At 39.4% G+C, this 26,927-nt stretch overlaps 1 protein-coding gene across 3 annotated transcripts; it reads right to left on the bottom strand.

Annotated features, from left to right (window-relative positions):
* FAM91A1 (family with sequence similarity 91 member A1) lies at positions 1-26,927 on the bottom strand. 3 transcript variants are annotated; one of them, XM_082753390.1, is made up of 24 exons: positions 26,730-26,927; positions 24,735-24,819; positions 24,112-24,263; positions 22,661-22,718; positions 21,137-21,204; positions 19,961-20,074; positions 18,830-18,920; positions 17,226-17,288; positions 16,086-16,192; positions 15,235-15,273; positions 15,010-15,122; positions 13,999-14,117; positions 13,476-13,588; positions 13,191-13,277; positions 12,308-12,440; positions 11,734-11,882; positions 11,144-11,278; positions 9,260-9,373; positions 8,236-8,308; positions 7,097-7,246; positions 6,501-6,608; positions 6,102-6,225; positions 4,996-5,065; positions 1-3,845 (listed from the first exon to the last, which is right to left on the bottom strand). In XM_082753390.1, the coding sequence occupies exons 1-24, from the start codon at positions 26,799-26,801 to the stop codon at positions 3,651-3,653; spliced, it is 2,532 nt and encodes an 843-aa protein (XP_082609516.1). In that variant the 5' UTR covers positions 26,802-26,927; the 3' UTR covers positions 1-3,650. The 3 variants fall into 3 exon arrangements, with proteins under 3 accessions (XP_082609516.1, XP_082609517.1, XP_082609518.1); XM_082753391.1 differs by lacking the exons at positions 1-3,845; positions 4,996-5,065; positions 6,102-6,225; positions 6,501-6,608 and adding an exon at positions 6,875-7,012; XM_082753392.1 differs by lacking the exons at positions 1-3,845; positions 4,996-5,065; positions 6,102-6,225; positions 6,501-6,608 and adding an exon at positions 6,877-6,985.

Raw genomic sequence — 26,927 nt, 5'->3', positions numbered from 1 at the left:
TACCTACACAAATCATTGAACAGTTAACATTTATTGAAAACAGCTATCCAAATATTGCCTTGGAAAGCGTTTTAACACTCAAATGAAAAATAGCTCATATTTAGCAGCAACACAATGATCGCTATGAGCAATAAGGATATCTGTGGTAATTCCATGGCACTGTTTTGAGTGACTACCATCACTGAAATGTGCCAACAGACCTGCACAAAGCCAAATGAGCTTGCAGTGCAGTTTGCTTCCGCTGCCATTCTGCTGTAAATCAGACTTCAGCTGAAAGGGATTGCTTCAAAGGAAGAAACAAACAACAATTTTGGTATCACTTCATCTAAGCTCTCAATCACACAGCTCTTTAGTCAAAGGAAATGGATCAGATACCACCTGTGCAGCTGCATTCAATTATAAACCCTACAGATTGTAGCTGAAGGAAGAGACATGGCATACATCATCTTGTGCTTTCCCTTCTCCTTAGAGGTTAAGGTACAGAAAAGGCTACACTAAAAAAGTTCTCTCTTTATAAAACTGCATTGCTGCAGAACTGCAAGTATATGGAAACAAGATCTTTTGATACCATTTGGTAGTCCTGAGCACTACGGTACCAGGGTGACATTTTATTGCTGTGCCCAAGATAACAGAACTGCTGCGTGTGAAGGATGCTGCACATGGTTTGACCTACACCACAGTTTATTTGTAAACAATTGTTACATGTGCCAATAATTTAATTGAACACAGACTTTGTACATTTCAATGTATAATATTAACAACGTCACACGAGAAGAGTTCAACTGTATTCAGTTACAGTTGGACTTTAAAACCTTCAAAATACAAGCCAGAAACACTGAACAATAAAAAGGAAAATCCGAGAACAATGATGGAAAAAGGAAAAACAACTGTGAGATAATGTCATGATCAAAAAACTTGAAAACAAACAAAACACTTTCTAGTTGGTTCCTGAATATTCTCAGGTACACCCATCTAGAATGATTACCACATGGTTGTGCCAGAGCACAAAGCCAACCTCTCTTCAAGGAGTTAAAAACAGATCTTGCTGAAGACAAACTTAAAATAACTTTACAATCTTCTAATGCATGTAATTTCCCCCACTGTCAATAAAACTACCTGAAGAAAAGAAATTATTTTATTTGTCTTTATTTGCAATACAATATAAAATAGATTCTTTTGGTATGAGGATCTTGGAGATCTTATTTTTTACACCACAATTAAAACAAAAGTCACATACTTTTGAGTAAAGCCTCTGGACCATCCCAAGCACTGGAGCTGTAGCCGAGTTTCAGGTATTTTAAGGACTTCTTTGGTTGCAATCTATTCGGTAAACTTCAGATATGCAGACTCGAACACTTAAGCTCCTAATTCAGTGTTGAGGCAACAAAATTAGAGTAGCTTGATTTCTACGAACTGCAACGTATCCGGAATCCTCACCATTAACGGTAAGATTTGTGGGTATTAAATAACTCTGAAAAGCAGACAACTTTTATTTAGAAGCTTTAGACAACCTAGTAACAGAGGTCATCCTTCACTCAGTAACACTGAAAGATATGCAGCGAGAACAAAAACTGAAATCCATTCTCAAACTTCCGTACAACAGATTTCACTTGCACTCTCATCAGTCCCATGCTTGTACAGACAGCGTGCGTGGCAAGATTCAATACAATATGCCAAACTAGCGCACCTACTACAGCTCACTGTAGCGCCGAAAGTATTGTCTATAGTACTGAAAGTGTAAGCCATCCTCTACTGATTAGTTCCTCTACAGTGCTAGATATTGGATTAATCTCCACACAACAATTCTCACAGTAAACTTGGTTTCTAGCAGACTGACATCCGTTTCCTCTTTACTTTCCTTTGAAGGAAGTAAGGCAACTTAAAAAACACCATGGAGAGTATGTACTTCCAGTACAAGTCACTGTAGTGTAAATAAAGAATTTTATATAGATACTCTAGCTCCCTAATTTACACGATACTAAATTCAGTTGCTCTTGGTAAAATACAAAAACAAAATAGATGTAGAAAAAGAGCAGCACTGAGCAAACTGAAGTACTACAGACTTCCAGTTTCTTAGAGCACAAGTCCCACACTTACACTTTAGGAATGTAAATAAAGCGAAGGAGAAAAGAAGAATGGGATTTTCACAGTTGTAGCTGAAGTCACTGCATTATCCTACCATGGTACAGTTTCCCTTTTTGAACTTGTGTTGTGTTTTTTCATACAGCCATACAGAGCAGAACACAAACCCAAATGTTGTTATTTTTCTCCTCACTTTTTTTTCAGCATCATCTTTGCCACAGATTCTTGGTCCGTAACGTAACACAGGCTAGTAATGGCAGGATGGTTAAGTCTCATTTTTAATTATGATTATTTAAATCAAGGTAGTTCCAGAAGAGAGTTGTTGGCAGAGTACTTAGACACATAGGTTAAAAGCCTTAGTATTTCAAATCTCTTGTTCTCCTCACGCACTATATGGGACAGGCCTGTTGTTTTTTTTTTTGTTTGTTTGTTTGTTTTTGTTGGTTTTTTTTTAAGCTGGCAAGAAGTTGTTAATGCCTAGTATAAACAATGTGAAATCATGCTACATAAAATCATCCCCTAGAAATAGAGTCAGAACATGATTTTGGATGAAAAAAAACCTCACTGTAATGTTTGTCAAAATCAACAGCTAATGGTTCAAGTAAAGCAGATTCAGAGAAGTCTCGGCCTACACATCCTCTGCTGTTGTTTTCCTTTGCTAATGACAGTCATGAAAAATAAAGAGCTCTGTTCTTTCAGCCATTAATCAATAGCACAGATCTAGTTATCTACCTTAAAGTCAACTTATGACATCAGTTTTCCCATAGTGCTCATCACCAGTTTCAAACAACGAGGGACAAACTCTCAGTGTGCCCAAAATCCCAGAAACTCCTGGTTTCGTACACAGAGCACGAACAGTCCATTATCACCAAAAGCCCTACAAACAGAGCCAACCTCTTCAGCCCTCCCTAATCCCACATCTCCACTGAATTCTGCCAGAGATGAAAGTGCACCATTCCTCTTCAAAGTGGCCTTAATCATCAGCAGGGCTTCAAGTCTGCCTTGATAAACCTCAAACCTCTTCCTATTGTGCTGATGCGTCATGGCCTAGTATTAGGCTAAACAACGTAATTCAACAATTCTTAATGCCCCATATCACCATGATACTTCTTTTTTTTTAAACAGTTGGTATCACTGAGCTTTCAGAGGAAGAGCCAAATGTCTTACCTTTATACAGAAAGATTTTCAGTAATACAGTACAAAACTAAACAGAATTTATGTCTGAGTAATGAACATAGAAAACTACTATTGCAATTTTGTGGTGACAGCATAGAAATTTAACAATCATCAGAAAGCCTACAAAGGGCGTGTTTAGTTATAAAAGAAAGATTGTCTCAAGATAAAAATAGTGCTGACAGCTAAAAAGCTCTCTGTTGCAGCAATATACGCAGTAATGAGTAACAAGTTCTACACAGTTTAAGCATTTCCCCAATACTGCAACACGATACATTTTTGTAACACTACTTTTACACGGGTTATGCTGCAGCAACAGTACACTTCTTAGTCGTTGGCACTATAAATGAACCATAATAGAAGAAAGGCATTCAGTGATCGATGCGTGAGAACCCCTATTTGACCTGTTCCTTAGGTGTGGTTGAAATAAAAACCGAGGAAGGGGACCATCCGCTCCATTCAGATAACACACCCTCCTTGAACATGAGATTCTTGGCAGGCAGTGGAACACCCGTATCTGCAGAAGAAGGCTGCAAAAGTGAACTTGAAGAACCAGCATCATGGAGCTGATCCAGTGTTGAAATACCTTCCTAAAGCAAAAGGAAAAAAAAAAAAGCATCTTAAAAACAAGAGAAATAATTAAGGACTGAACAGCTAGAATATAACAGGCTACTCCAATCTGCAAACAGAGCTAGTGTTTCTGAAGTATGCTTAATCCAAATCACTATGGAAGCAAAACCTGAACAAACAAAGGGCAGTAGGAAACAGGCAAACAGTTGGCTCAGCTGCATCTGTGTACACATATTTAGATTCCATGAAGCCTTCAAGGCCTGAGATTTAAAAATGGAGGGAAGACATTCAACAAAGCAAACGTAAATCTGTGAAATCCTGAGGATAGTTTGTGTGTCAGTCTGAACATGTTAAGCACTGCCACTATCTCATATTGTGCTTGGAGGTGGGTGTGTGTTTTCTCATAGGGAAACTGTTTCTAGGTCCCACCATCCATAATGCTACCTTGGTTAAGTAACCTGTAAGTTCTGTATCTTATTGGATTTTAGAGAAAAGTATCATAAAGCATAAGCAGCTAAGCAGATCCCATGTCACATGTGGACACACCTTGCTAGCATACATTTCCATGCAGAACTACAGGAGGCTGCACAGCTGGCATTTCTTTTCTTGCTGTGCAAGACCCCGTCCTCTATCCTTGCTCTTAAAGATTCTCCCAAAGTATGTAGAGTTTTACATACTTATACTCATTCACCACCAGATGCTAGAAGATCTTAGGACAAATGCAAGAGTCTAGTGGTGTAAGATACTTGTTAATGTATTTTATCTTTGCTAAGTGAATGCAGTTGACTTGAAACACACCCTTCACTTCAAAAACACTTCAAAGCATCAGCAGATCCATGGTTTGCAGGGATCTCCCTGATGTACCTAAGAAGCAACCAAGCAGCCACCAATGTAGGCTGTATTATAAGTAACTACCCTGTCCCCACTCCCCGCCCCTTCCCCAAAAAAGAAAAAAGTTAAATGGAAACCCATAAGTTAAAAGACAAAGATTAAATAAGGCGAGAATTTGAGGTCCATAGCACTTAACACAGTTACTGATTACAGGAGAAAAAGCAATAAAAACCAAAAACCACAACAGAGTACATTTCCATACAACAAAGAATGGCAAAGAGGAGGGCAAAAAGGATGAGAGCATACAGAACAACTTACATCTTGACTATTTGTCCTTACCTGGAATGAATGAACAAAATTAAGGACCTGCAGAGACAGCTTTCTACTGGAATGTAAGAGTTTTTGAAGGCTGTCAAGAGTGAAAGAGAAGAGCCTATGTTCAAATACAGAAAAATCAAAACGCACACCATAAATTCCCAACCTTCCAAAGGGCTTAAATTTATTCTAGTAAAGTATGATAGTAACCTGCTCAGAAATAACTTGAGCAATTAAAAAAAAGCTTTCACAAAGAAAGCTTGATGGTAATGTTACCACTGACAAGGTGCTCAACGCATCTCATTTGTTTGCAAGTCTAGTCAGCTAAATGCTATTTTCCCTGTTTACACTGTGCTAAACTGAAACTACTGCAGTTGAAAAATGTTATTTTACTTCAGATATTAATGTATTAGATTATCACGTCTCCTCCTTACTTAGGACAGCATGGTGATGTGACTTAAGAAGCAGATTAGTGACAGACTATTAAAAGCAAGTTGACTGCTACAATAAAACCCCTAAGCCATGTTTTCAAGCGGCCTTTTATTTAGTCTCCAGAGCCAAGGGGAGAAAAAGGGCACATCATTGAAAGAGTAATCTTTCATAAAGAAAAGCTATAGTCAAAAGCAGAAGGTAACTTGATCATAAGCCAGCACTAAGCTTAGGAAGTAAAATGCCAAGATCAAAGAAACTTTACACCAAAGCTGAACACATTCTACATCAAAGCATTACTAGTAAGCTTTTTTTTTTTTTTTTTTAAGGGGATCAGTGGCTGCAGAAAGAAGGAAAAAAAGTCTGTTCTAGGCTAGGAAGGGGAAATGACCAGAAGGCACCCCAAACTTACTACTTGTTTTTGTTGTTTAGAGAGCTTGCTACAAAGAATTAATTTTCCACCTTGCACAAATTAAAAAAAGCCTAATTTTACTACATCTAGGGACTACTCAACTGTACATTACAGCTGGTATCTTTGAGCCAAAAAGCAATGCCACCACCTTACATACTTGAATTAGGTACCCTGGAGATCAGCTCAGTCCTGTTCCTATAGTTATCAAGTTGTAGGTATCGTTTTTTGCAGAAGCTCTGGACTGAACACATACAACTGTTAAACCTGTGGCTGGTAAGACACAGCTTACCTTTCTTTCCTACATAATCCGTGAGTGGCAATTTTTCTGCAGACTTTCTGATTCAACTCAGAGCTGAAGAGAGGAATGCCAAAGCATAATTCCAGGGGAACCCATTCCAGTTCTGTTGTGGGTACTAAAGAAACAAACAAATTTTAGGAAGAGACAAAGCAAGAATACTAATCCCAGAACCAGTTCTCTCAGATCAAGAATTTATTGGACAGTTCATACTTTCTAAGGCAATTAATTTAATGAACTGCTCAAAGATTCAAGGGAATCTGAATTTTAGAAAGGAAGAACATTTAGCGTTGCACTTACAATCCTACACAATAACAACGTGTTCAGAACCTTAAAAACAAGGCATCTTACCAGACTGAAAACGTTTAGTAAAGACACTTGTTATGCTTTTACCTTCAAGGCTTTGCTTGACTGCAGAATCCATTGAGGTTTCTTCTATTACCATCTCAAATGACTCTGTACTCCCATTCACATCAGATCCTGATGCTAGTTCGGCCTCTCCTAGAGGTAAGATAATTCTTACATAAACATTTAGATGAATGCAAGTTTAATTATTAACCGATGTAAGGAACTTGACACAAGTTTTGCCCAAAGGCCATATAGCTATTAAACTGGAGGGACATAGTGAAATACAAGGTCTCACTGATTTTAGGACTGAAGAACTACTTAAGGATCCTCAAAACAATCATGAAAGACCAAGTTCTGGCATATAAAAATGACAATTTACCTTTTAATGTTTTTAAATTATTTTTCCCCTTCCAATGGCTATCCTAGTGCAGTGATTTTCAGTCTGTATTTGCAATGTCTGATGTAAGATCACATAACAATTAGGAAGGCTGTCTACTGCCAGTAGATTTACATTCAAGGTAGGTTCCTCTCTGTGTTAGATGATATTTTGTAGAGTTCTAAATCAAAAAATTGCAATCCTTTGTTCAACTTTGCTGAAGTGATTGTGGGAAAATTAAGGGAAAAAATTACTGTTAACTAACCTCTTCCATCAGAAGCGTCGCTCAGCTTTCTGTTAGCATGCCGACTTGTAGGATTCAGCATAGTGACATAGCCACAAAAATGCTGCAAGTCTACTTTGTTTCTCAGTATCTTCAAAGCTGTATGAATGCCCATGTTCACACGGGAGAAGTCTAGCAGAAAACAATACACACCTCAGTTTACTTTACCAAAATCCTCCTCCAGAGCCATTGAAATTCTGAAGAACTACAGTATAGTATTGTAGGGTAATGATGCGTTTCAACATTGACTTGTTCATGCTAGAACACAGATTCTGCCTTTGAGAATTTTTACCTACCATCAAGTCAGAAAACAGACAGGCCAAAGAGGGTGTATATAAAAGTAACGCATTTTAAACATAATAAAAATGAAAGGAGGAAATTAGCTTTATTTCTAGTTGGCCCAGATTCTTCTAAGTTGCAGCCTAAATAATTTTAGATTTCCGGAAATTTGCTGTGAGGAGACCTCTCAGCTGGAAAGGTTATGGTCTCAGCTGTCCAAAGTTCGTGTCCTACTCACCAAGGAGTATGTCAGAAAGTTAATCCCTGTGTTTTTAAAATTAGTTGAACTAGGCAAACTTTGAAGGAGATTTGCTAGCAAAGCTCTTCCTAGTAGAGTGAGGAATCCTCTGTTATAGTTTCTATTACTACTAAACCAGTTAACTTTGTTTGCTTTTGGTCTCAACTCTCATAGTTAATAAATGCCAAATAGAAGAAAGTCTTAGAGAAGAATACATAGAAGATTTATTTATACAGTTAATAAATACACACAAATAAAAATTCAGAGTTGTTTGTGGAAGTTATTTCTTATTGTCTGTACTGAAACACAAGACAGGCCAGGAAACACATTCTATTTAGGACACAATACAAAAAGGAGACGCATCCCTAAGCTTAGAACAGGTTTGTCAACTATTTAAATATTTTTTCATTTTTTTAATCTAATTTGACCCATAATTACAAGATTGTTTAATTACAATTAAACAATCTTGTAATTAAAAATTGTTTTTAACAATTGTTAAAATGTATTAAACTTGTATTAAAGTTGTTATCACGACTTTGCTGAATGAGATAACATGCAGGAAAAATAAATATGGTGGTGTGGAGGTAACATTAAAGAAAATTACCTCCTTGCTGCTCAGCTTCATCAAATGGAAAAGGTATATGCACAGTTTCTCCCATTCCATGCATGCCATGCCCCTGAACACCAATAAATTTGCATTAGACAGAAAAATACGCTCATCAACTTAGCTTAGCTCTACTTGTGTTCCCTTTTAAAGGGTACCAGTCACGCTGACAAAATAAACACAAGTATTTACATAAAATACTCGCTTTGCTGAAATAAAGACTGAATAACATACGCGACCCTTCCCTCTAAAATGCATGTGAATAAACGGAATGAAGTTAAACTTAATTGAAGAGGAGCAATATTTCTCTACGATACTATTTATAAACAAATTTCATAATAATTGAGCATTTCTGAAGGAAAATAAAGGAATTTCCACCACCTAAGTATGGAACTGTTTTGAGCATCAAGGCTGCCTTCAAGAATGTGCAGTTTTATGTTTGCTACAAATATTAAACATCTATTTAAATGATTATTCCAAGAATTCAGCTGAACTGATGAAATACCAAAGGAAGCTACTCTACTTTCTCAAGCAGACAAACCCACTCTGTTTCTGCTGTTTGTGACAAACAGCATGCTTAGCTTCCCATAAAAGCAGTCATTAATTACCTGAACTGTAGCTTACCATAAGAATTAAATACTAAGCACCCTGAAAAAAACGCATTTCTTGAAAAATAGTTCATATTTCCAGCCACCTCATATGAAGTAGCTACAGTCCAAAATGCTTGTGGACTCTTCAGTTGCATTCCAGTCCCCTACATCCCCAACACACCCACAAATCCACATTTCATTTAGCAAAACCCTGTTATGTCTGCCCATAAAGCAATAACGGGCACGCAATATGCACTCAGTTCCAAACTCATGTATTTACCATCTCTAAATCACAGCAGCGATGGCTACAGAAGTTAAACGTTTTTCAGCTCCTAGCAAAAGCATAGCTCTCCTACATTCTTAATCTCCTCTACCATGCAACAGCTTTACTCAAAATTAGGTAGGTTTTAATCACTTATAGGAATACTCCATACCTGAATTAGAACAGCTGAATGCGTTAAAGCATCATTCAACATTGTGAGCACATTCGAAGTAGGAACCACTCCTGGGTCGTGACCCCACGATGTTATTAGTAAGCGATCATAACCCTGGAAGACAGAAGAGAATTTACAGCAGTAATAGACTATCCAAGCACACAGTGCAGGATTAGTTAGGCTAATAACGTACTGTCACCATTCTGAAGTAACTGCAGGTAATTACAACTCATAGCATTATACTTTGTTCCACGTATCACTCGTGCTCATACTTCCATTAAAGACAGAAGTTTGCCAACCTCAAAATTAAGATGCTAGTTGGAGCAGGAGGTATCTGTCAGCAGTACCTACGTGGCCCTTGCAGCACACTCATAACCGATAGGAGATGAAAATAATCCCATATAACTTAAAAGAAAATAAAAGCTAGATAAACTAACACTGTCAAGAGAGAACAATGATATATCCACCCTAAAATACATATCCAAAGAGAAGGGGCAGAGAGGCAAGAATGCTGACTGTGAAACAATTTTTACTTCTTAGTTTTCAAGACTGAAGTCCTGCATGTCTGCTTTTCTGTAAGAGTTTTAGAAATGTCTCAACAGTTCCTTAAGAAAATGACACTGCAAAACAGTAGCAGGAGAGAAGCATCCCCATCTACACAGAGGAAAAAAGGCTCTAACAAGTTTGTGATAATACATGGTGTGAAATCATGTGCTACAGGAAAACCAGACCCATCAGCCTACTGAAAATACAGGTTACTATAGAAATCTTCTAAGGCTACCATACTGAATGCTTTTCATTAATGAAAATATGCAATCCATAACATTTACCACTAGTTTAAGCTACTGACTTACTAATGGTTGAATGAAATTCTTTGCCAAGAGCCTTACAAAATGCCTTCTCTAGAAGACTTGATTCACTTAATCTTGTGCTGCTTTAAAATTAGACTTAGAAATAGAAGCAACCCACAAAACTTTTGAGATCAAAAAAGACATGATGTGGAAGGGAAGAGAGATGTGGAAGATGCTGGAGGAATGAAAAATACATCTACAAACCCTAAAGCCAGAGATGACTGCTGACATAGATACACCTAAGAACACGCATCCCTCTCTGAGTGTCTCCATGTTATTGTAACGGATTTAGCTCAAGCGCCTACTCAGAACGAAGAGATGCAAAGCATAGAGACTCCAATTATAAATTTGAACAAGACTTTTGATTAGTTTATACTTTATGAATTCTTATCAGTGAGAGACAAACACTGTTCAGTTTCTCCTGCATGTCAAATTAAAGTCAAGAGATGACTTTTCGTTTCTGGCAAGTTTAGAACCTGCCGTAACCACTCCTGCCTAGGTTTGCCAGAGCTACAAGATACCTAGCAGGACTTCTTTGTGAATGAACTAGACGGGACAGGACTTTGTGAATGAACTGGACAGGACTTCTTTGCCCATGAACTGGACAAACCTGCACTGTCTTATGGAAATCCTTCCCAAAATACTGTATGCGTACTCAAAGGTTAGGTGGATTCAAGGCTGGGAAGGCCAGGAAGAGCAACTGATCACTGCAGAGGTAAGATCTCCAGCTATGGTCTCTATGCACACAAAAATCACATACAGTTCACCAAGTTCCAGACCAGAACACGGGAAGGCTGGAAAGGTTTTAAGAGGAAATACTACGTAGCCATATAGCTACAGCCACTGCTAGAGACTGGCTACTGAACCAAGAAAGCCTCTTATCCAACCTAGTGTAATGTTTATTAAAATATTATGTCACTTAAACTACAGGAAAAATTACTATTCCCGACTTCAACCGCTATTCCTGAATGCTTTAGTGTACTGCACCCTCTGAAACATTTAGAAAAAGGAAACAAATCCATGTATACACTACCTGAAAAATATCTGGAAGTTTTCGAAGACGCGTTCCTTTAGAGAGCAAAAGAGAGGGTGGTCCTTGTCCAGTTATGTGGTAAATGTACAGTTTGAACCAAACTGAACTGACTTCTGGTATTGCAGGTCCAATATGCTGAAGAGAGATTATTCAGAGCAATTAGAGCCTATTACTGCAACTCTTATATGTGCAGATATAACTTAATCATCAGGTCTCAAAAATAAAGCTAGCTTTACAGCACAGGAAGGAGTAAAAATGCATTAATTTAATAAGGAAAGATTATATTCTAGGTACTCGGTCCCTTGACACTAAGGTATTTTCTATAAATGAGTTCAAGAACACTGTATCTGTCATTAACCCCACTCAAACAGTTATATTTGTTAATAAATTAAAGTGAATGTAGTAAACATTCACATTTTACTAAGCATTTTTAGACAAATTTAAATACTATTTTATGTGGCAATAATTACATCTCTTCTGAAGAGATACATGACAGACATATCTAAAACAAAGTTAGAGATATTTATATTACTAGATACTTTTTTTCCCCCCACAGTATTTTTTTTTTTTTTTTTTTTTTTTTTTTTTACCTGGGGCGTACAGCTGCTAATAGGTCGAATTTCATTGGTGAGTGGTGCCATGGAAACCAGCAGAGTATAATTTTTGTTGAGAACTCTGCTGCAGGTAGCTGGATCTAAGCCGAGCAAACTCTCACATCGTAGGAGGTCCAAGGGAAACCCTGAGTTGAGAATGTAAGATTCTTAAATTATCATTTGAGATAGAACATACAAAGTATGGTCTAAGATTTTCCATTCCACCCTGTCAAACCATGCATACAGTATTTTCCACAACTAAATTTTATGTTATACAGATTTATTCAAGTTAATCCAAATAATTTCAGCAGTTCTGGTCACACAGAATTCCCTGGAACAGAGCTGCAACGTGCTCCTCACCAACTGCTCCCAGAAAAGAAGAACATGCAGAAATACTGAAGAAAGTTGCTCAGTACCACAGACACAAAGGATAAAGTAATGAGGTTTTGGCTTGAAAATATTTTTAATTAAATAGGGAACACCAATTGCTTTGCAACACAGAAGCTTAATCTAAAAGATGAGTCCATGAAAGTTAAAGTTTGAAGGATTTCCTTAAAAGTATTCTCGGTACCGTTATTTGGTTGGTCGGGCTGCACAGCTTGTGCCCCTAGATCTTTATTGTGCCGCAGAAAAAGTATTGTGTTTCTCAGTGTAAGTGCATGATCAAAGTACCGCTGTGCTTCCCCTTCACCTGTGCTTTGAACCTAAACAAGAAGCAAAATAAATACACATAAATGGCACACTCTTTCTGCAAGCATCAATCACACAATAGGAAAGATTAACAAACTAACATTTTGAAGCTCTGTAACTGAACAACAAGCCTGCAGGTTATATGCAAATGTGATCCACAATGACTACTAAATGAAAAGTGAGTCTTGAACATGCTAGGCAAACTGTCAAAATGTACACAGACATCTATAAACGTGAACCATGCCTCAGTCTTTAAACAGGGATTTACATGCATATTATTTACACCTAACTGGTGTAAAAGAATACAGCAATTAACAGCAAAGTCTTGCTACATCATTCCAAAAGGGCAACTGCAGAATTATCTTTAAAAGGTAGATAGGTTAAACATACCAGAATATAATGGTTAAGTTTTCCTACAAGAATTATATGCAGATTTTTAGAAATATATGAAGCACCCTACTAAACAGCAAGTGATTTCTATTTAACAAGCAAGCCCCTGGACAGATGGACTTGGGCAAATACTGCTCTTGAACTCACATTGCTCACCAGACTTTCACCACATTTGTGTACACCACAAAAGGTTTGAATGCTGCAAATCAGCAGCATTTTAACTGAAACACTTAGGTTCAGCATGATGAAGTTTGTGTTCACAGCACTGCATTGCTAGGTGAGACTCTTAAAGCAGTCCTACAAAAAATACAAGCGTCTTCTAGCCCCTTACACAAGCGCTGAAAAAGGATTTGGCCATACATGTAACAGATTACCTTTTCCAGCTCCACTAAGAAGCTGTCAAGAGACTCATCTGACAGTTTCCCAACTTCAAACATAGTAACTGCATGACTTTTCAAGTTCTGGAACAACAAAACAACACTGTTTTAATTATTTTGAAAAGGAAATGTGCAAGCAAAAATTATTAAGCGAATGTTTCTTAGCCACAAACAATATAAAAGTTTTTAGAAGTAAGTAGAACTTCATTATAATGAAGTCAAACTATTTTAAAACTTTACATACTTATTCTTAGCGTAACACAGTGAACAATTTTGACATACTGGTGAAAGATTTCCCATCATTAGAAAGGCAGTGAGAGTAGAATCAAACAGGAAGGCAATACGCTTTGTATGTCCACTAGACAGATTCAGGCTGCTCACGCTGGCTGTTTCAGCTAAGAAAGAACAAGAAGAAAATAGATGATCATATTTTTGTTTAAATATAGTATCAACAAGTCATCAACAACTACTTAAAAAAAAATCAAAAACCCTTAGTTAATGACATACTAAGTACAACAGAATTCCCTTACCACTATTGAAGTAGCACCTGAATAAGTTTATTCACATGTTGGTATCTTGGCATCAATTGACATCCATAAACAGATTAGCCAAATAGATTTTTCCCAAAAAAATGAGGCTGAAAAACTGCAAACCAAGACAGACACCACCTCCCCCGTTGTATATTCCATATGAAAAAAATATTTACACAATCTGCATTTCATTTGTTTCTAGAACCCTTCATAGCCTATGGCACTACAAGTATGAAACAATTGTTCCTAATATATTAAAGTCACTGAGTGCTAACCTGGATCATCTTGACTGTTGGTATCTGTATCTGTGGCAGATGACCCAGCTTCCTGTATAGGACTTCTGTTTTCCCCACTGTCCCATGAAAGCAGCATCTTTTGAGGATCCAAAGTACTCCTATTAATGTGAATTAAAATCCACATCTATAGGTCACCGTGGCACCAGAGAAGCACCTCTGCCTTCCAGTGCTAGTACCCCATGCACAGGCACACCCAACACGTGCCTTTCAATACCTCAAAGCCCTAAACCAGCCCAGTGTGATGTCCCTCAGAGTCCTGCTTTAGCTTAAGAAGAGAAGCTTGTTTGGTGGTTTGAAAATAGCAGGTTTTGAACGACAGATCTGAAAAAGTCAAACCACCTGCTTTCAAGAAAAATCCAATGGAGAAGTCTAATTTGCTTTGTTCTCACATTCTGAGTTAACATTAAAGAAAAAAACTAGGCCTCAGCTTAAGTGGCTTAAGAGCAATTGAACTAGAAGTGCCTGACAATTCTTAAATAATTTAACTTGGCACCCCGATTCAGAGAGCCCTTTGCTTTGTTTGCATTAACATCACTTTTGCAGTATTTAATATGGATATACATAAAGAATGTCAGTGAAAGAACTATTCACAGCAAGCAAGCTTTATGTATGTGCATATTCACTTGCAGCAGTACCAAGAGACTTTGTCTCTGTACTAGCACAGTAATAGCTGTTATTTCTGAGCCCAGCACTTCAAAACAAGCACACACTTGTCTGCTTCAAAAGCAAGCAGCTAGGCACTTAGAAGTCAAAAAGCCTGCTCTGAGTAACAACAACAGAAGTAATAAATTGAACTTACAGGGTAAGTTATCACCCTTTATCCTCAGATTTGAGGGAGAATCAAGTATTTGTCATTGTACATATTGGAAAGCCAAATGAAATCAGCTGTTACAGAAGTCAGAGAGCAACTGATAGCTCTACAATCAGATTTAGGTGCTAGCTTTCTCTTCAAAGAGAAAATAAGCTTTTTGAAAGAATAGAGACACTTACTTCAGTCTGTTTACAGAAGGAACATTCTTCCATGATGGATGAAGATTATCCAGGTTTATCACTTGGCCTTTTTTATGAGCGAAGCCTAACCGACAGTACATGGACACAGCATTCTGAAAAAACACACAAGCTCGTAATAAGGAACTGCAATATGAAACCCATCTATCAAGACAACTTTCAGGACAGTGAGATTTCCACATCAAATAACAGATGTATGATACATACCTTTACTAAAGACAAATCAATCTCTAGTACATTTGCAAGCTAAAAAGAAAAAAAGATTCATCAATACAGAATTTAAAATGCAGAGTTTTGTCACTTGTGGGCTTTGACATCTTTTTGTTGTTTTTGTCTCCTTATACTTCAATACAGCCTGTAATGGCAGAAACAATTTTGTCCTGGCCAAAACAACATAGGAAGGGGGGGGAAAGTCATATGAAGTCTCATGATTGCTCCACATCAAAGCATGCAAAAGAAATCTTAGGTTATCTTCTAGTATGTAATTTCTAGACTAATTGTGTGTATCAACAGATATACAAAGAAGCAGATAAATCCTGGATGTATTTAGTGGATATTTTTCAGATACTTATTCACAAAGTTTTGAGAATCAGACCTTATGAAAAAGGTATTTCATTAAAATTGTATGTACTTACGCAAAAGGTACATTCCTACTATAAGCCAATACCTTACATATTTTCACTACTGGAGAAATTTTTTAATTTTTTTTTTTTAAATTCACACTAGTAAAACAGAACCAATCCATTTAGGACACGGAGAAAACATTTCTCCAATTCTAGCTTGTACAGAAGCTGCTACACAAGTCACTCCTGTATAAATTCACTCCAGCTGATAGAGCTCCTTCACTGAATTGAAGGTACACCTTTAGCCTGCAACACTACCAAGTTACATTCAATATTAAAGAATCTATTTGCATCTCAAATCCTAGAAGTCTGGCAATACTTATAAATAGAATCACTTGATTATCTATTACTACCTCTATCTTAAGTATTTCACCAGTGTGCTTTGGGCCTTTTCAAGTTTTCCTGTCTCCCTTTCACAAGGGAAGTTTTACTTACCTCTGCCACATTAGTGTGTTCATCTATTGAAACAAAGATCTTGTACAGGAGGGTTTCAAAGTAATCACCTTGCACTCTGTTCATCACAAAACCTTCAAGCGGTGGCACTGAAAAGAATTATTTCCAAGATTAGAATTTTTAAACTGAAACTGTATAAAAACAGGAAGATAAATTTACAGAGATTTAGTTCTCATGGTATTTATTTCTCTCCAGAGTCTAAAAGAATAAAAGCCTAAAGGTAGTTTACATGGTATTAAAAATTCTCCTTAAGAAAAGCAATGGTTTTTAATGTGTTTTCTTATAAAAAATAAAGCCACTCTGCCTTGCATCATCTTGCAGACTCCTACCCATCCACTACAGATAATTCCCAGTCAGCCAGCCAATAAAATGTTTTCTAATGGGAAGGCAGGGGGTGAAGGGGACCCACAAAAACAAAAAACACTTCCACCCTAGGCTGAGAATCCCAAAGCTAATATCTAAGCAGTAATTCTCCTGCAATTAGAGGACTTTCATTTAACTGCTCTGTATTAGAGCAATGACACATGGTTCTGCACAGCTAGGTTCCAAGTAATGCCTCTTTGCATATCACAGTCAGTTCAGAAACCCCTGAGACCTAGCACAGAACAATGAATTGTTCAAAGGGCAGCTATACTGTGTTAAGCTCCTACCTAGTCCCCAGACTCAGCACTTTACTATAATTAAGGTGACATGACCATGAAGGATGGAAGTGGTATCTAAAAAAGAACAAAAAAAAAGCTGCATCTGTTAAAAAAGCCACACAGGAATCAAAAAGTCACATCCTTTTGGCAAGGCAGCTACATTTCTTGACATTATTCTTTCTTTTCATTACAGGCATACAGGAGGGTACTTATTCCATATTAATCATGTCATAAATCTTTAAAAGAATCTCAGCTTACCTAGATACTTATATTAAAGCGCAAGAATTCAAGTTGAATTAAGTCTCATGTACAAAAGTTTTAATATGGCTGAAAAATACTTTGTTGGGAAAAATTCTCATGGTTCACATGCTTTAAGCAAACTCACGCCCATAGACAAGCAGTTTCCAAGACAGACAACTATAAGATAACTGAAATAGATCCAATAAAACATAGCTATTATATCATAAAAATATTGACTTACCTGCTATACAGCTGTCATCAGATATGGGTACATCAAGGTAAATAAATCCTTTGTTATACAAGCCTGTATAAACAAAAATACATCGTTACAGAAAAAGCATTTCCCAGAGTACTGATGATACAAGTAGATTTCCCCACCAGTCAATTCAGAATTTGAAGTAATTTTCTCTATAAACCTGCACAGTACAATTTTACTTTGCAATGTGTGGATCAATGCATGTAATATTCAGCAGGTGTCACCCTAAAACAGAGCTCTTTACTTGATCTCTGATGCAGTGCACTTGGAGCTCCGTAACTATTCCTAGGGTGACTGGGTATGGTTGAAGGACCAGAAATTGAAGCAGCTACATTTGATAAAAACAAGTGTTACTCTCCCTAAAAGTTAACATTGTTTTCACCACCATCCCTGTACTATCTATCAGTGTTATTCTGAATTAGTTTTGTCACCTGAGGCTGCTGGCTACATTTTGGCCTGCTCTAACCCAGGGTAGAGCTTGCATGCTTTGTAGCACGGACACAAACTAAGTCACATGAGCTCTGATGGTCCTCACATGTCCTTCCCACAAATCTTCAGAGAAAGATGTTTTTATACAACTACAGAAATAAATTCCAGGGCGCATCAGCACAAGGTATCAGCAAAAGAACAAGTGATACAGAGGAGCACGGCATACGACACGGCAGATATCAAATAACACTTCCCACACATGACTATGATCTGAGCACTAAGCGTTTGAGTTGAGTTCTACACAGTAGATGAGACAGGGAAAAGTTTTTAAGAAAAGAAATACCCACAAATTAGGTAGAAAGGTAGACTGGATCCTTCTAAACCTATTTTCCCGCCAAGCTTTAAGCCCTTTCCACAAACAACATCATGCCACATATAGAGAAAAATCATTGAATGTTTTCTGAATTCAAGTCTTCTTAAGCCCTACAGTTTCAGATCCACTACAGAGCTTGTACTACACCCACCTTTCTTTGTTCTTAAATTTCTGTCTTGTTCTGCTTCTGTAACAGGCAATGGAATTTGGCCTTAATTTCTAACACAGTTCCAATTGCCTGTAGTAAACCAAACATTTACAAACCAACATCTCAAGGCAGAGTTTGTCAGTGAATTTGTATTCCCTTGACTAATGGGATTTGTCTACAGCTAATGCTTCTCACACTGAAACAGGGAGAGTCAGGCTCTTAGATTTGAGCTCCATTTTTGATGGCGTTCAAACAGTATGAAATTTCAAAACCTCTTCTTTGAAAAGCGAACTGAAGTTTTGGCACCTGGGATCATCAACTCTGCCATTTTTATTTTCTCTCATCCTCATCTACCACCTTTCCCTTTCCTTTCCCCTCCCTCGATCTCTACTGTCACCTTGTAATGAAGGAATTTAACAAATTATTTGAAATTGCACATCAACAGCTGCTAAAGGCTCACCCTTAAATTGTTTACAAGGTCTTGAACGTAGCCTGTACAAGCTCTTGAGTATTTTCCTCCACATCCTTCTATGCATCAGCTGTCTACAACCCTTTTGTTCCTAGTTTTCAAACACTACTCTCAGAATTTACTGATTTTGACCAAGATTAAATAAAAAATAATGTCATTCAAGCACTTACTGTGAACTACATGGAAGTCTAATGAACCAGCAAGCTGAGGACCTGAATCAATGATCTTATCGATAGCAGACTTCTCCGACGTAGTGCAAATCTAGGTGAGCAAAATCTTGTTAGTGTTGGAGAAATAAGTCTATGCAATTTAATAATAATACCACTCAAAAACCACAAGTATCTCATGCTCAGATCAGTCATGAGAAAACAAAGTAACCATGCTCTTCAGCAAAATGCTTGCATTGAAGAATTCACTGCCCTTCTTGTTCAAGTCTTAAAATTTTTGCTCTTGTCCCTGCACAAAGTAATGTGGGCTCTAGGAATGGTATTTAACTGCACAGGGGACAAATGAAGTCCACAGTATGACAGGTTTGCTCTTTAAAGCTTCTGAATTGAGTGTTCAACCATGCAACTGGGACCATTCTATAAAGAGGTCAAATAAAACATCAAAAACATCAAAGCAACTTGCTCCACGTTAACTGTTCTGGATTGATGGAATGTCAGAATACAAGCAATCGCTACCCAAGATATTCCCAGTGATAGCAAAGATTTCATCACTGCTTTAAATACATTCCAATCTAAACAAACAAAAGATTACAGAGAAAGAATTAAATCAATTAATTAGATCAAGTGACTAGCTGCCTGTAGAAAAATTGTGAGAATGAAAGTAGAATGAGGAAGAAGCAGTAAGCCAGCTAACGTTTTTCGTCTGCAAACAATGAAAAAAATACGGAGACATAAGGAGAGCAGAAAAGAAGATACATATCAAAGTCCACTAGCATTCTAATTATATCGAAGGTGAAGATTTAGTCAAAAACAAGATGTCGGAGTTAAAATATGAAATTTAAGAGAAGCTATTTTGCTGCATGTTCCCTATAAAGCACAGCAGTACACGCTTCAGTTGCCACAGTTTGGCTGACCCAAAGCAACCTCTGCACTTCACGCAACACAAAGTACAAATGAGGGAGAGAGCAGAATATGCTGAAGAGAACAGCCACTTCTACAAGTTCCAGTCTCTATTTCCATAAAAGACTTGTTATAAACCTCCAACCTACAACAGTCTTTGTGTAGAATTCTCAAAAGGAAGCCTATTGTCAGGGTATTCAGCCAAAATTAGAGGTGCAAGCCGTATTCACGTACCTTGATGTCATCCTCAGTGATGTAGCCAGACTGCACAACCCACCAAGCCTCTATGGCTATTTCCACAGGTTTGACAGGTAACAGATCACGGGCTGTTTTCCTTCTGAAAAATTTCTGCAGTGGTACAGTCCATTTGAGATAGAAATAAGTAGCACTTCACACGTGCAGACAGCTGTTCACCTTTATACAAGCTGATTTTTATAAGCATCCATTTTTAAGTACGTTACATTCACAGACTGGCCACACAAACAATATTAATCTTGTCATTTAGTGAAAGCACATCCTTGTTCAGAAACAAATGTGCTTCCCTCCTCCCTCAAATCATACGACAAGGAAAAAAAAAAAATATTTCCTTGTGATACTGTCAAATCTTCACATAAAACTGTATTCTATGTGCCACTAGTTAAAAACACTACTCAAATGGGATCAAGTCCAGAAACAGCACAGGGAAGTATACAAGTGGTATATTTTAAGAAGTTTAATAGTATTAAAAACCATTTTAAGAACATAGTTTTATTTTAAAAGACCAAGTACACCACATTCTCAATCAGCATCCAGGCTGAAGGAGTGCCATGAAGCTACTGTGAGAGTATTTCGTAGAATCATAAAGGTTGGAAAAGACCTCCACGATCATCTGGTCCAACCATTTATGAGTTTCCTGAAGAAAGAGAAGTACTGGTGCAAAATAAAAAGACCTCTGTGGCTATCAACAGCCGCTGCAATGTTTTCCATGCTGTTCATATGCACGGATGCTTGTTCAGGTGCATTGCTGTTGTCTTAGAGAGCAACAAACATATCACAAAATTGCACACCTAGTTGGAGGACAGTCTTAGAATTCCTGCTCTCAGCTGCACCCACAGAAACATGGAATAATTCTAAAACCAACACCACTATTCCATATTTATAGTGGCCAGGAAACATTAGTTACGGAATAAATACATCGAGGAAAAATACGTTAAAAAAGGCAATGCCACATATCCTTTTCTTCAGTATATTTTAATTTAAAAGTTATTTATTAATATCACAAAGCAGAAAATAATTTGCAATATATTATGTTGCATTTGGTTAGACATTATTAAAACAAGGCCCGTGAAATGTTTCCACTCCGTTCCTATCAAATAATATGCTATGGGGGAGGGGGAGAGGGAAGAAAGGGAAAATTAAAGACAACCTCACCTTTGAAGATCTACATTGGTTCATTAGATCTATATACTGGTTTCTTCCTATACCAAGAAGTCTTAGACCTGAAAAATAATTAAGTTTTTATTTCCCTTAAGAAGGGTTTAAGCTGAAGATACAGAAAACATTCTTCAAAGAATCAGGCCTACTTCTAAAATAAGACTTTCACTTACTCTTTCTTCCCAAAATAATAGAAAGCCTCAAGTCAGTTCTAACTGAATTTGACTGAGAATCACGTGCATCTAAAAACCACAACCTAGCCCCATTTAATTACTCTACAAAGGTTTAAAAAAATTTAATTTCTCTCAAGTTGCAAGGTAGCATGGAATAACCTAACCCCTTGCTCTCCTGTTCTTACATCAACAGGTAATAACTATACTTCAGATCAAGAGGACTAAAGTTGTACCTGATTTTGGTTGATAGCTTTCTTTCCCCAGCCTAAAACCACACCATGATTACAACTCTGTCAGCTAAGAATTAGAGCACAAAGGCCATATAAGCCTTTAAGGAAGATGACTAACAACTCTTTGAGTTGAAATGAATCAAGATCTAATTCTATAACCCCTAGCCTTCAATCACTAACAGTTTGTGAAAAGATACAGGAAAACTACTCAAGTAGTTTTGAGCTTTGACCCGTATTCTGTCTCAGTTTTACATCCAGCTTTCTGGTTTGACACTAGTTTTATTAAAAATTATAATGAAGATACTCAACTTAATTTACTTCAGTCACTGACTCACAGCTGCTGTTAAAATAATAGGATTGCTATGAAAAAAAAAACAACAAAGAAGCCTTTCTTGTCTACAGACTCCTGAGCAATGTTAGATTTCCAGGAACCTACGTCATGCTGAGCAAAAAGTTCCTTATCTGTTTCCCCAGTGTGAACATTAAATAGAGGCAAATTAGTACAGTTAACTCGAGATTTTGTGTTGTTTAATAAAAATAAAAACTGCTTTCCAAACCTGTAGACTACGCCTCAGCTGACTGTACATTATACCTAAAGAGAACCATATAAATTCATAGGGAAGGTGAGAAATGAAGTACGTAGCTATAAATAACTTCCCAGTGGCAGGCTTCAGGAACACCCTTCCCTGTGTCAGCAATCTGCATTTTCCTCTGTAAGACTTGTCAGCAGGCTATCGCTCTGTTCTCCTTCAAATTCAACACCAGAGGCCGCATTTTCACTTCCCTAATTACCCCTTCTTGTGCCCACAACAGAAAGCAAGACAAAACAGCTGGGACATCCGAAGGTATCACAGCGAAACATTTTGGTACAAGGTTCCTCTTCGTACACTGATGTTAATTCACAGGGGTACCAACAGCCTTTTGGGAACTCCCCAAAGCTTTCTACCCAACACACACCAAAAAATCATACTGACAGAACTCTGCATGCAGAGCACATGCTCCTTAATACCACCAAATGCTTCTATACCTTCACTCACACACATGTTTTCAGGCAAACGGGTGCCCTGCAAATCAACCCCAGCTTGTTGGAAGCAGCAATGCAGCTAGGTAATACTTACAGTCAGCAGCAGTGAAGTTGGGTAACGAATCATAGCTTTTTTCGCTGTTCATTATATCCTTAAAAAGAAAAGAAAACTTAGTTCCAACAAGAGTTATTGCTTCAGAGAAGCAGATCCAAAAATCACTGTCTTGCAAAAACAAATTGAAATTAAAACAGAAATCTACTGAAGCCATTGTATCAGTTCTGGCTGGGATGGAGTTAATTTTCTTTGTAGTAGAAAACGTTCTGGATTAGTGACCAAAACAATGTTGATAATACATAAATGTTTTAGTTATTAGTGAGCACTGTGCTTACACAGCCTCAAGGTCTTTTCTGTTTCTCACAGCGCCCTGCCAGAGAGGGGCTGGAGGGGCACAGCCAGGACAGCTGGCCCCAAATGACCAAAGAGATGTTTGTAACATTTGATGTCATGTTCAACAAAAGCTGGGGGAAAGGAGGAGGAAGGGGGGGATGTTTGGAGTTACGGCATGCTCCTTCCCAAGTAACCATTAATCTCACTGAGCCCCGCTTTCCTGGAAGTGGCTGGACATCTGCCTGCCACTGCGAAGTCATGAATTAATTCTTTGTTGTGCTTTGTTTGCAGGAGCAGCTTCTGCTTTACCTAGCAAGCTGTCTTTGATCTCAACCCACAAGTTTTCTCACTCATATCCTCACAATTCTCTCCCTCATCCCACTGAGAAAGCAGCAAGCACCTGAGTGGGGTTAGCTGCCTGCTGTGGTTAACCCCCTGGAGCCAGTTAACTTCCCAACTGCTTGGATACTCATCACACAGTAAGTTAAATACACAAAAATTATACTTTGGTTTGATGTAAGCTTTAAAAAGCTAAAAATGCTGATCTACAGATCAATAAGGGTGAAATCCTGCATCTGCCGTCACAACAAAAAACAGCACAGGAAATTGCTAAGCAATAATGCAGAATAAGCTAGGAACTAAGCGGTTATAAAGCGTGCAGTCACTAAACAGAAAATAAGCAGTCGCTTCCGACATCTAAAGAAAATAAAAGAAGATTGCCAGCGTGTGACAGAAAACAGAACTGTCTTAATTCTCCGAGAAGAGATCTCTAATATGGTCAATTATCATTTTTGAAAAGAAAACAGCTCAAATCTGTGTTGTGTTTTTCTTTAAAAAAAAAAAAAAAAAAAAAAAATTCCCTTTGTTTTATTAATCAAACAGAATTCATTTGTATTAAATAAAAGACTCCGAGTTGCAGATACCAAACATCAGAAGAAAGCCTAGCCCACTGAGTGCACTGTGACAAAGTCCAGTCTTTGAAAGGCTTACAGGGGCCCAAGGGAAAAACCTGCAGGTACAAGGAGTTGTCCAGAAGCTTTCCTTACCTGCAGCTCGTTAGCAGACCCTACCCAGAGCAAACAAGCCCCGTGACACTGCCCTGCACGCACTCTGGGGCAGCTCTGCTGTCTGTAGGACAGAACTCAGCATTTGCTCACCTCCATGATGCCCGTGTAATAGGAGAACGGCGTTACCCTCAGCCCCTTAACCATGATGTCAGACAAATGGTAGGGGTACAGCATCAGGTGATCCCGACTGTATTTCAGCAGGTCCTCGTAGTATTTCCGCTCGTCTTTCTTGACATGCTTCACTATAGGAAAAGGGGAGAAAAAGTTAGGAGGTTTATTAAAAAACAGGAAAACGTTACAGCAAAAGGATCAGAAATAGCAAAATGTGGATTGACAAAAGTAAAAACCAAACAAAGGAGTGGTGCAGGGCATTCAGCACCCATTTTATACACACACAACAAGCACTCAGAGCCATTAAGGATCACTTTAGAACTACACAGATTTATTTGATGGGCTACAACAAAGTGGCCCGCTGAGAGACCACTCATGCAGGCTCTGGAAATTATCATTAATTAGCAAAGCCATTATCTGCTACAGGAGGAGGACTGGATGCAGTCAACACAAAACACATTGGGAGTGAGCAAACAAGTCGTAACCAACAGCTCCTAAGAGCCAGACCTTGAAACAGGGCAAGCTCTTGGAGTTTCTCAGGAAAGAGCCTTCCAGGAGGAAGAACCGGGTAGCGACTGGAAGTTTTTTGTTTCTTTACTCACCTAGGTTATTGCGGTACCGTAGCTGATTGCGGATGCTGTAGAGTACAACCTGCCTTTCATACTCCCTCTGAGAGTTCCCGAGACCCTTGAAAAGAAGAAGAGCTGTCAGCTGGCACACACAAAACCTGGTGTAGTGAAACCACTGCAAAGGGGCTCATACAGAACCAAACGATCACTTGTCATCAGTCAGCGAGTCCCCTGGTTCACTGCAGTGAGAGATCTTCAGTCCTGGTACAAGATCAAGACTATTTGTAGTTCAATGGGTCCCTCCACACAGGACGGGGACTCAGACAGCAATCTTTTGTTGTTTTTCTTTTCCTAGAACCCTTCAGACCAAAGTGGGAGCATCTCATCTCCAAATCAAAGGCTGCAAAACTTCTTTTTGATTACGGGAAGCACGGAGCATTTCACCACGCAGTCAGCACCTTGCACCCTTGAAGAAGCACCCAGAATGAGTGCAAGAGAAATCATTTATTGTGAAGTTTCAGCTGTTGCACCTAATAAGCTTAGAAGAAAAAAAAGAAGAAAAAAAAAAAGAAACCTCCCTGGTAGCTTCACAGAGCAGGCAATCAAGTGATCTTAGGTCACGAGATGAAGGCATAAACACAGTGCAGCACTCGACTATCACAAAGCAAGATAAAAAGCAAACTTTGGTTGAGCTTTAAATGCCTTATTTCAGCAGCTGTCCTGCGAAACCCTCCACGTTGCCCCTCTACTCTGTGGCCGGTAAAAAGCCAGGAGGTTTTCTTCTCCCAGTTCCCTCAGCTGATGCTCACATGCAAAAGAGATCCTTAGCTCAAAAGGTGTTTTGCTGCGTGTATGGGGCAAAGAAACACGCTCGGTCTCACAGCTGGGGCCCACGACTGGACACCCACAGAGAGATGCAGGTATTTTCGGAGCCCAAGAGCAGGCAGGAATTGTTTGCCAGCTTCCCAGCAGCGCTGGGCCATGGGGGTGAGCCGAGCACCTCCCTCTCCCTGACACGCTGCCTCCCCTCTGCTGCCACAGGCCCAGGACGCCGGGCGAATCAAACTTTGATGAGGTTTTCTGCTCCACGCAGCACCGGGTGCTGCTGGCAGCCCAGGCTCAGGGCGCGCTGCTCTCTGCTGGGGCTGCACAGGACGGCCCTGAGAGCACCCCTGCACCCCCACGGCCTCCCCTCACCCCACACAGACCCCAAACCATTCCTATATGAACACCGCATTCCTCCCTTACAGACCCCAAAACACACCTATAAGCCTCGGCCCCCCACCAGACCCCAAACCACTCCTATAAGCCCTACTCCCTGCAGACCCCAAACCTCTCCTATAGGCCCCTCTCCCCCCATACTGACCCCAAACCATTTCTATACGCCCCATTCCCCCCTTACAGACTCCAAACCACACTTGTAAGCCCCACTCCCCGCATACAGACCCCAAACCACTCCTATACACCCCATTTCCCCCTTACAGACTCCAAACTATACCCATATGTCCCTCTCCCCCCACACTGACCTGAAACCTTTCCTATACACCCCTATGTCCCCCATACAGGCCCCAAACCTCTCCTATAAGCCCCTCTCCCCCTATAGAGACCCCAAACCTCTCCTATAGGCCCTTCTCCCGCCATACTGACCCCAAACCATTTCTATATGCCCCATTCCCCCCACACAGACCCCAAACCACTCCTACATACCCTGTTCCCCCCGCACAGACCCCAAACTACTCCCATACACCCCTCTCGCCCCACATAGCCCCCGAACCACTCCTATACCTCCCATTTCCCCCCACGCAGCCCCCAAACCGCTCCTATAAGCCCCACTCCCCCCACACAGCCCCCAAACCACCCCTATACCCCCCATTCCCTCCTTACAGCCCCCAAACTACACCTACACGTCCCTCTCCCCCCTTACAGCCCCCAAACGCCCCCCCCACCCCCCTCACAACCCCCTCTCTCCCCTCACACCCCCTCTCCCCACACCAAACCCCCTCTCCCCGTGCCCCCCCCGGGCTGTACCTGCTTGACGCTGGCCGGCAGCCGCGCCCAGGGGTAGTTGTGGCGGATGTGGAACTCCACGTCGATGTTCATGGCGAGGGGGCCCGGCTGCTGCCGCCTACACCAGGCCCCAAGGCCCAGGCCCAGGCCCAGGCCCCGCCGCCGCCGGGGGGCGCCGCAGCCCCGGGGCCGCCCCGCCCGGCCCGCTCCCAGCCGCCG

This window comes from Aythya marila (genome assembly GCF_965140915.1).
Source record: "Aythya marila genome assembly, chromosome: 2".
NCBI lineage: Eukaryota > Metazoa > Chordata > Aves > Anseriformes > Anatidae > Aythya > Aythya marila.
Note: the sequence above shows the minus strand (reverse complement) of the source record. Positions and strands in the feature narration are given on the sequence as shown.

What these genes read in the sequence shown, in the direction of transcription:
- FAM91A1 (XM_082753390.1), bottom strand. Translation starts at nt 26,801, where the DNA reads ATGAACATCGACGTGGAGTTCCACATCCGCCACAACTACCCCTGGGCG. An exon ending in CGACGCTTCTGATGGAAGAG is followed by an intron (nt 6,609 to 7,096) that starts GTTAGTTAACAG and finishes TCTTACCTCTAG; the next exon opens with GAGAGGCCGAACTAGCATCA. An exon ending in AGTCAAGCAAAGCCTTGAAG is followed by an intron (nt 6,226 to 6,500) that starts GTAAAAGCATAA and finishes TTGTTTCTTTAG; the next exon opens with TACCCACAACAGAACTGGAA.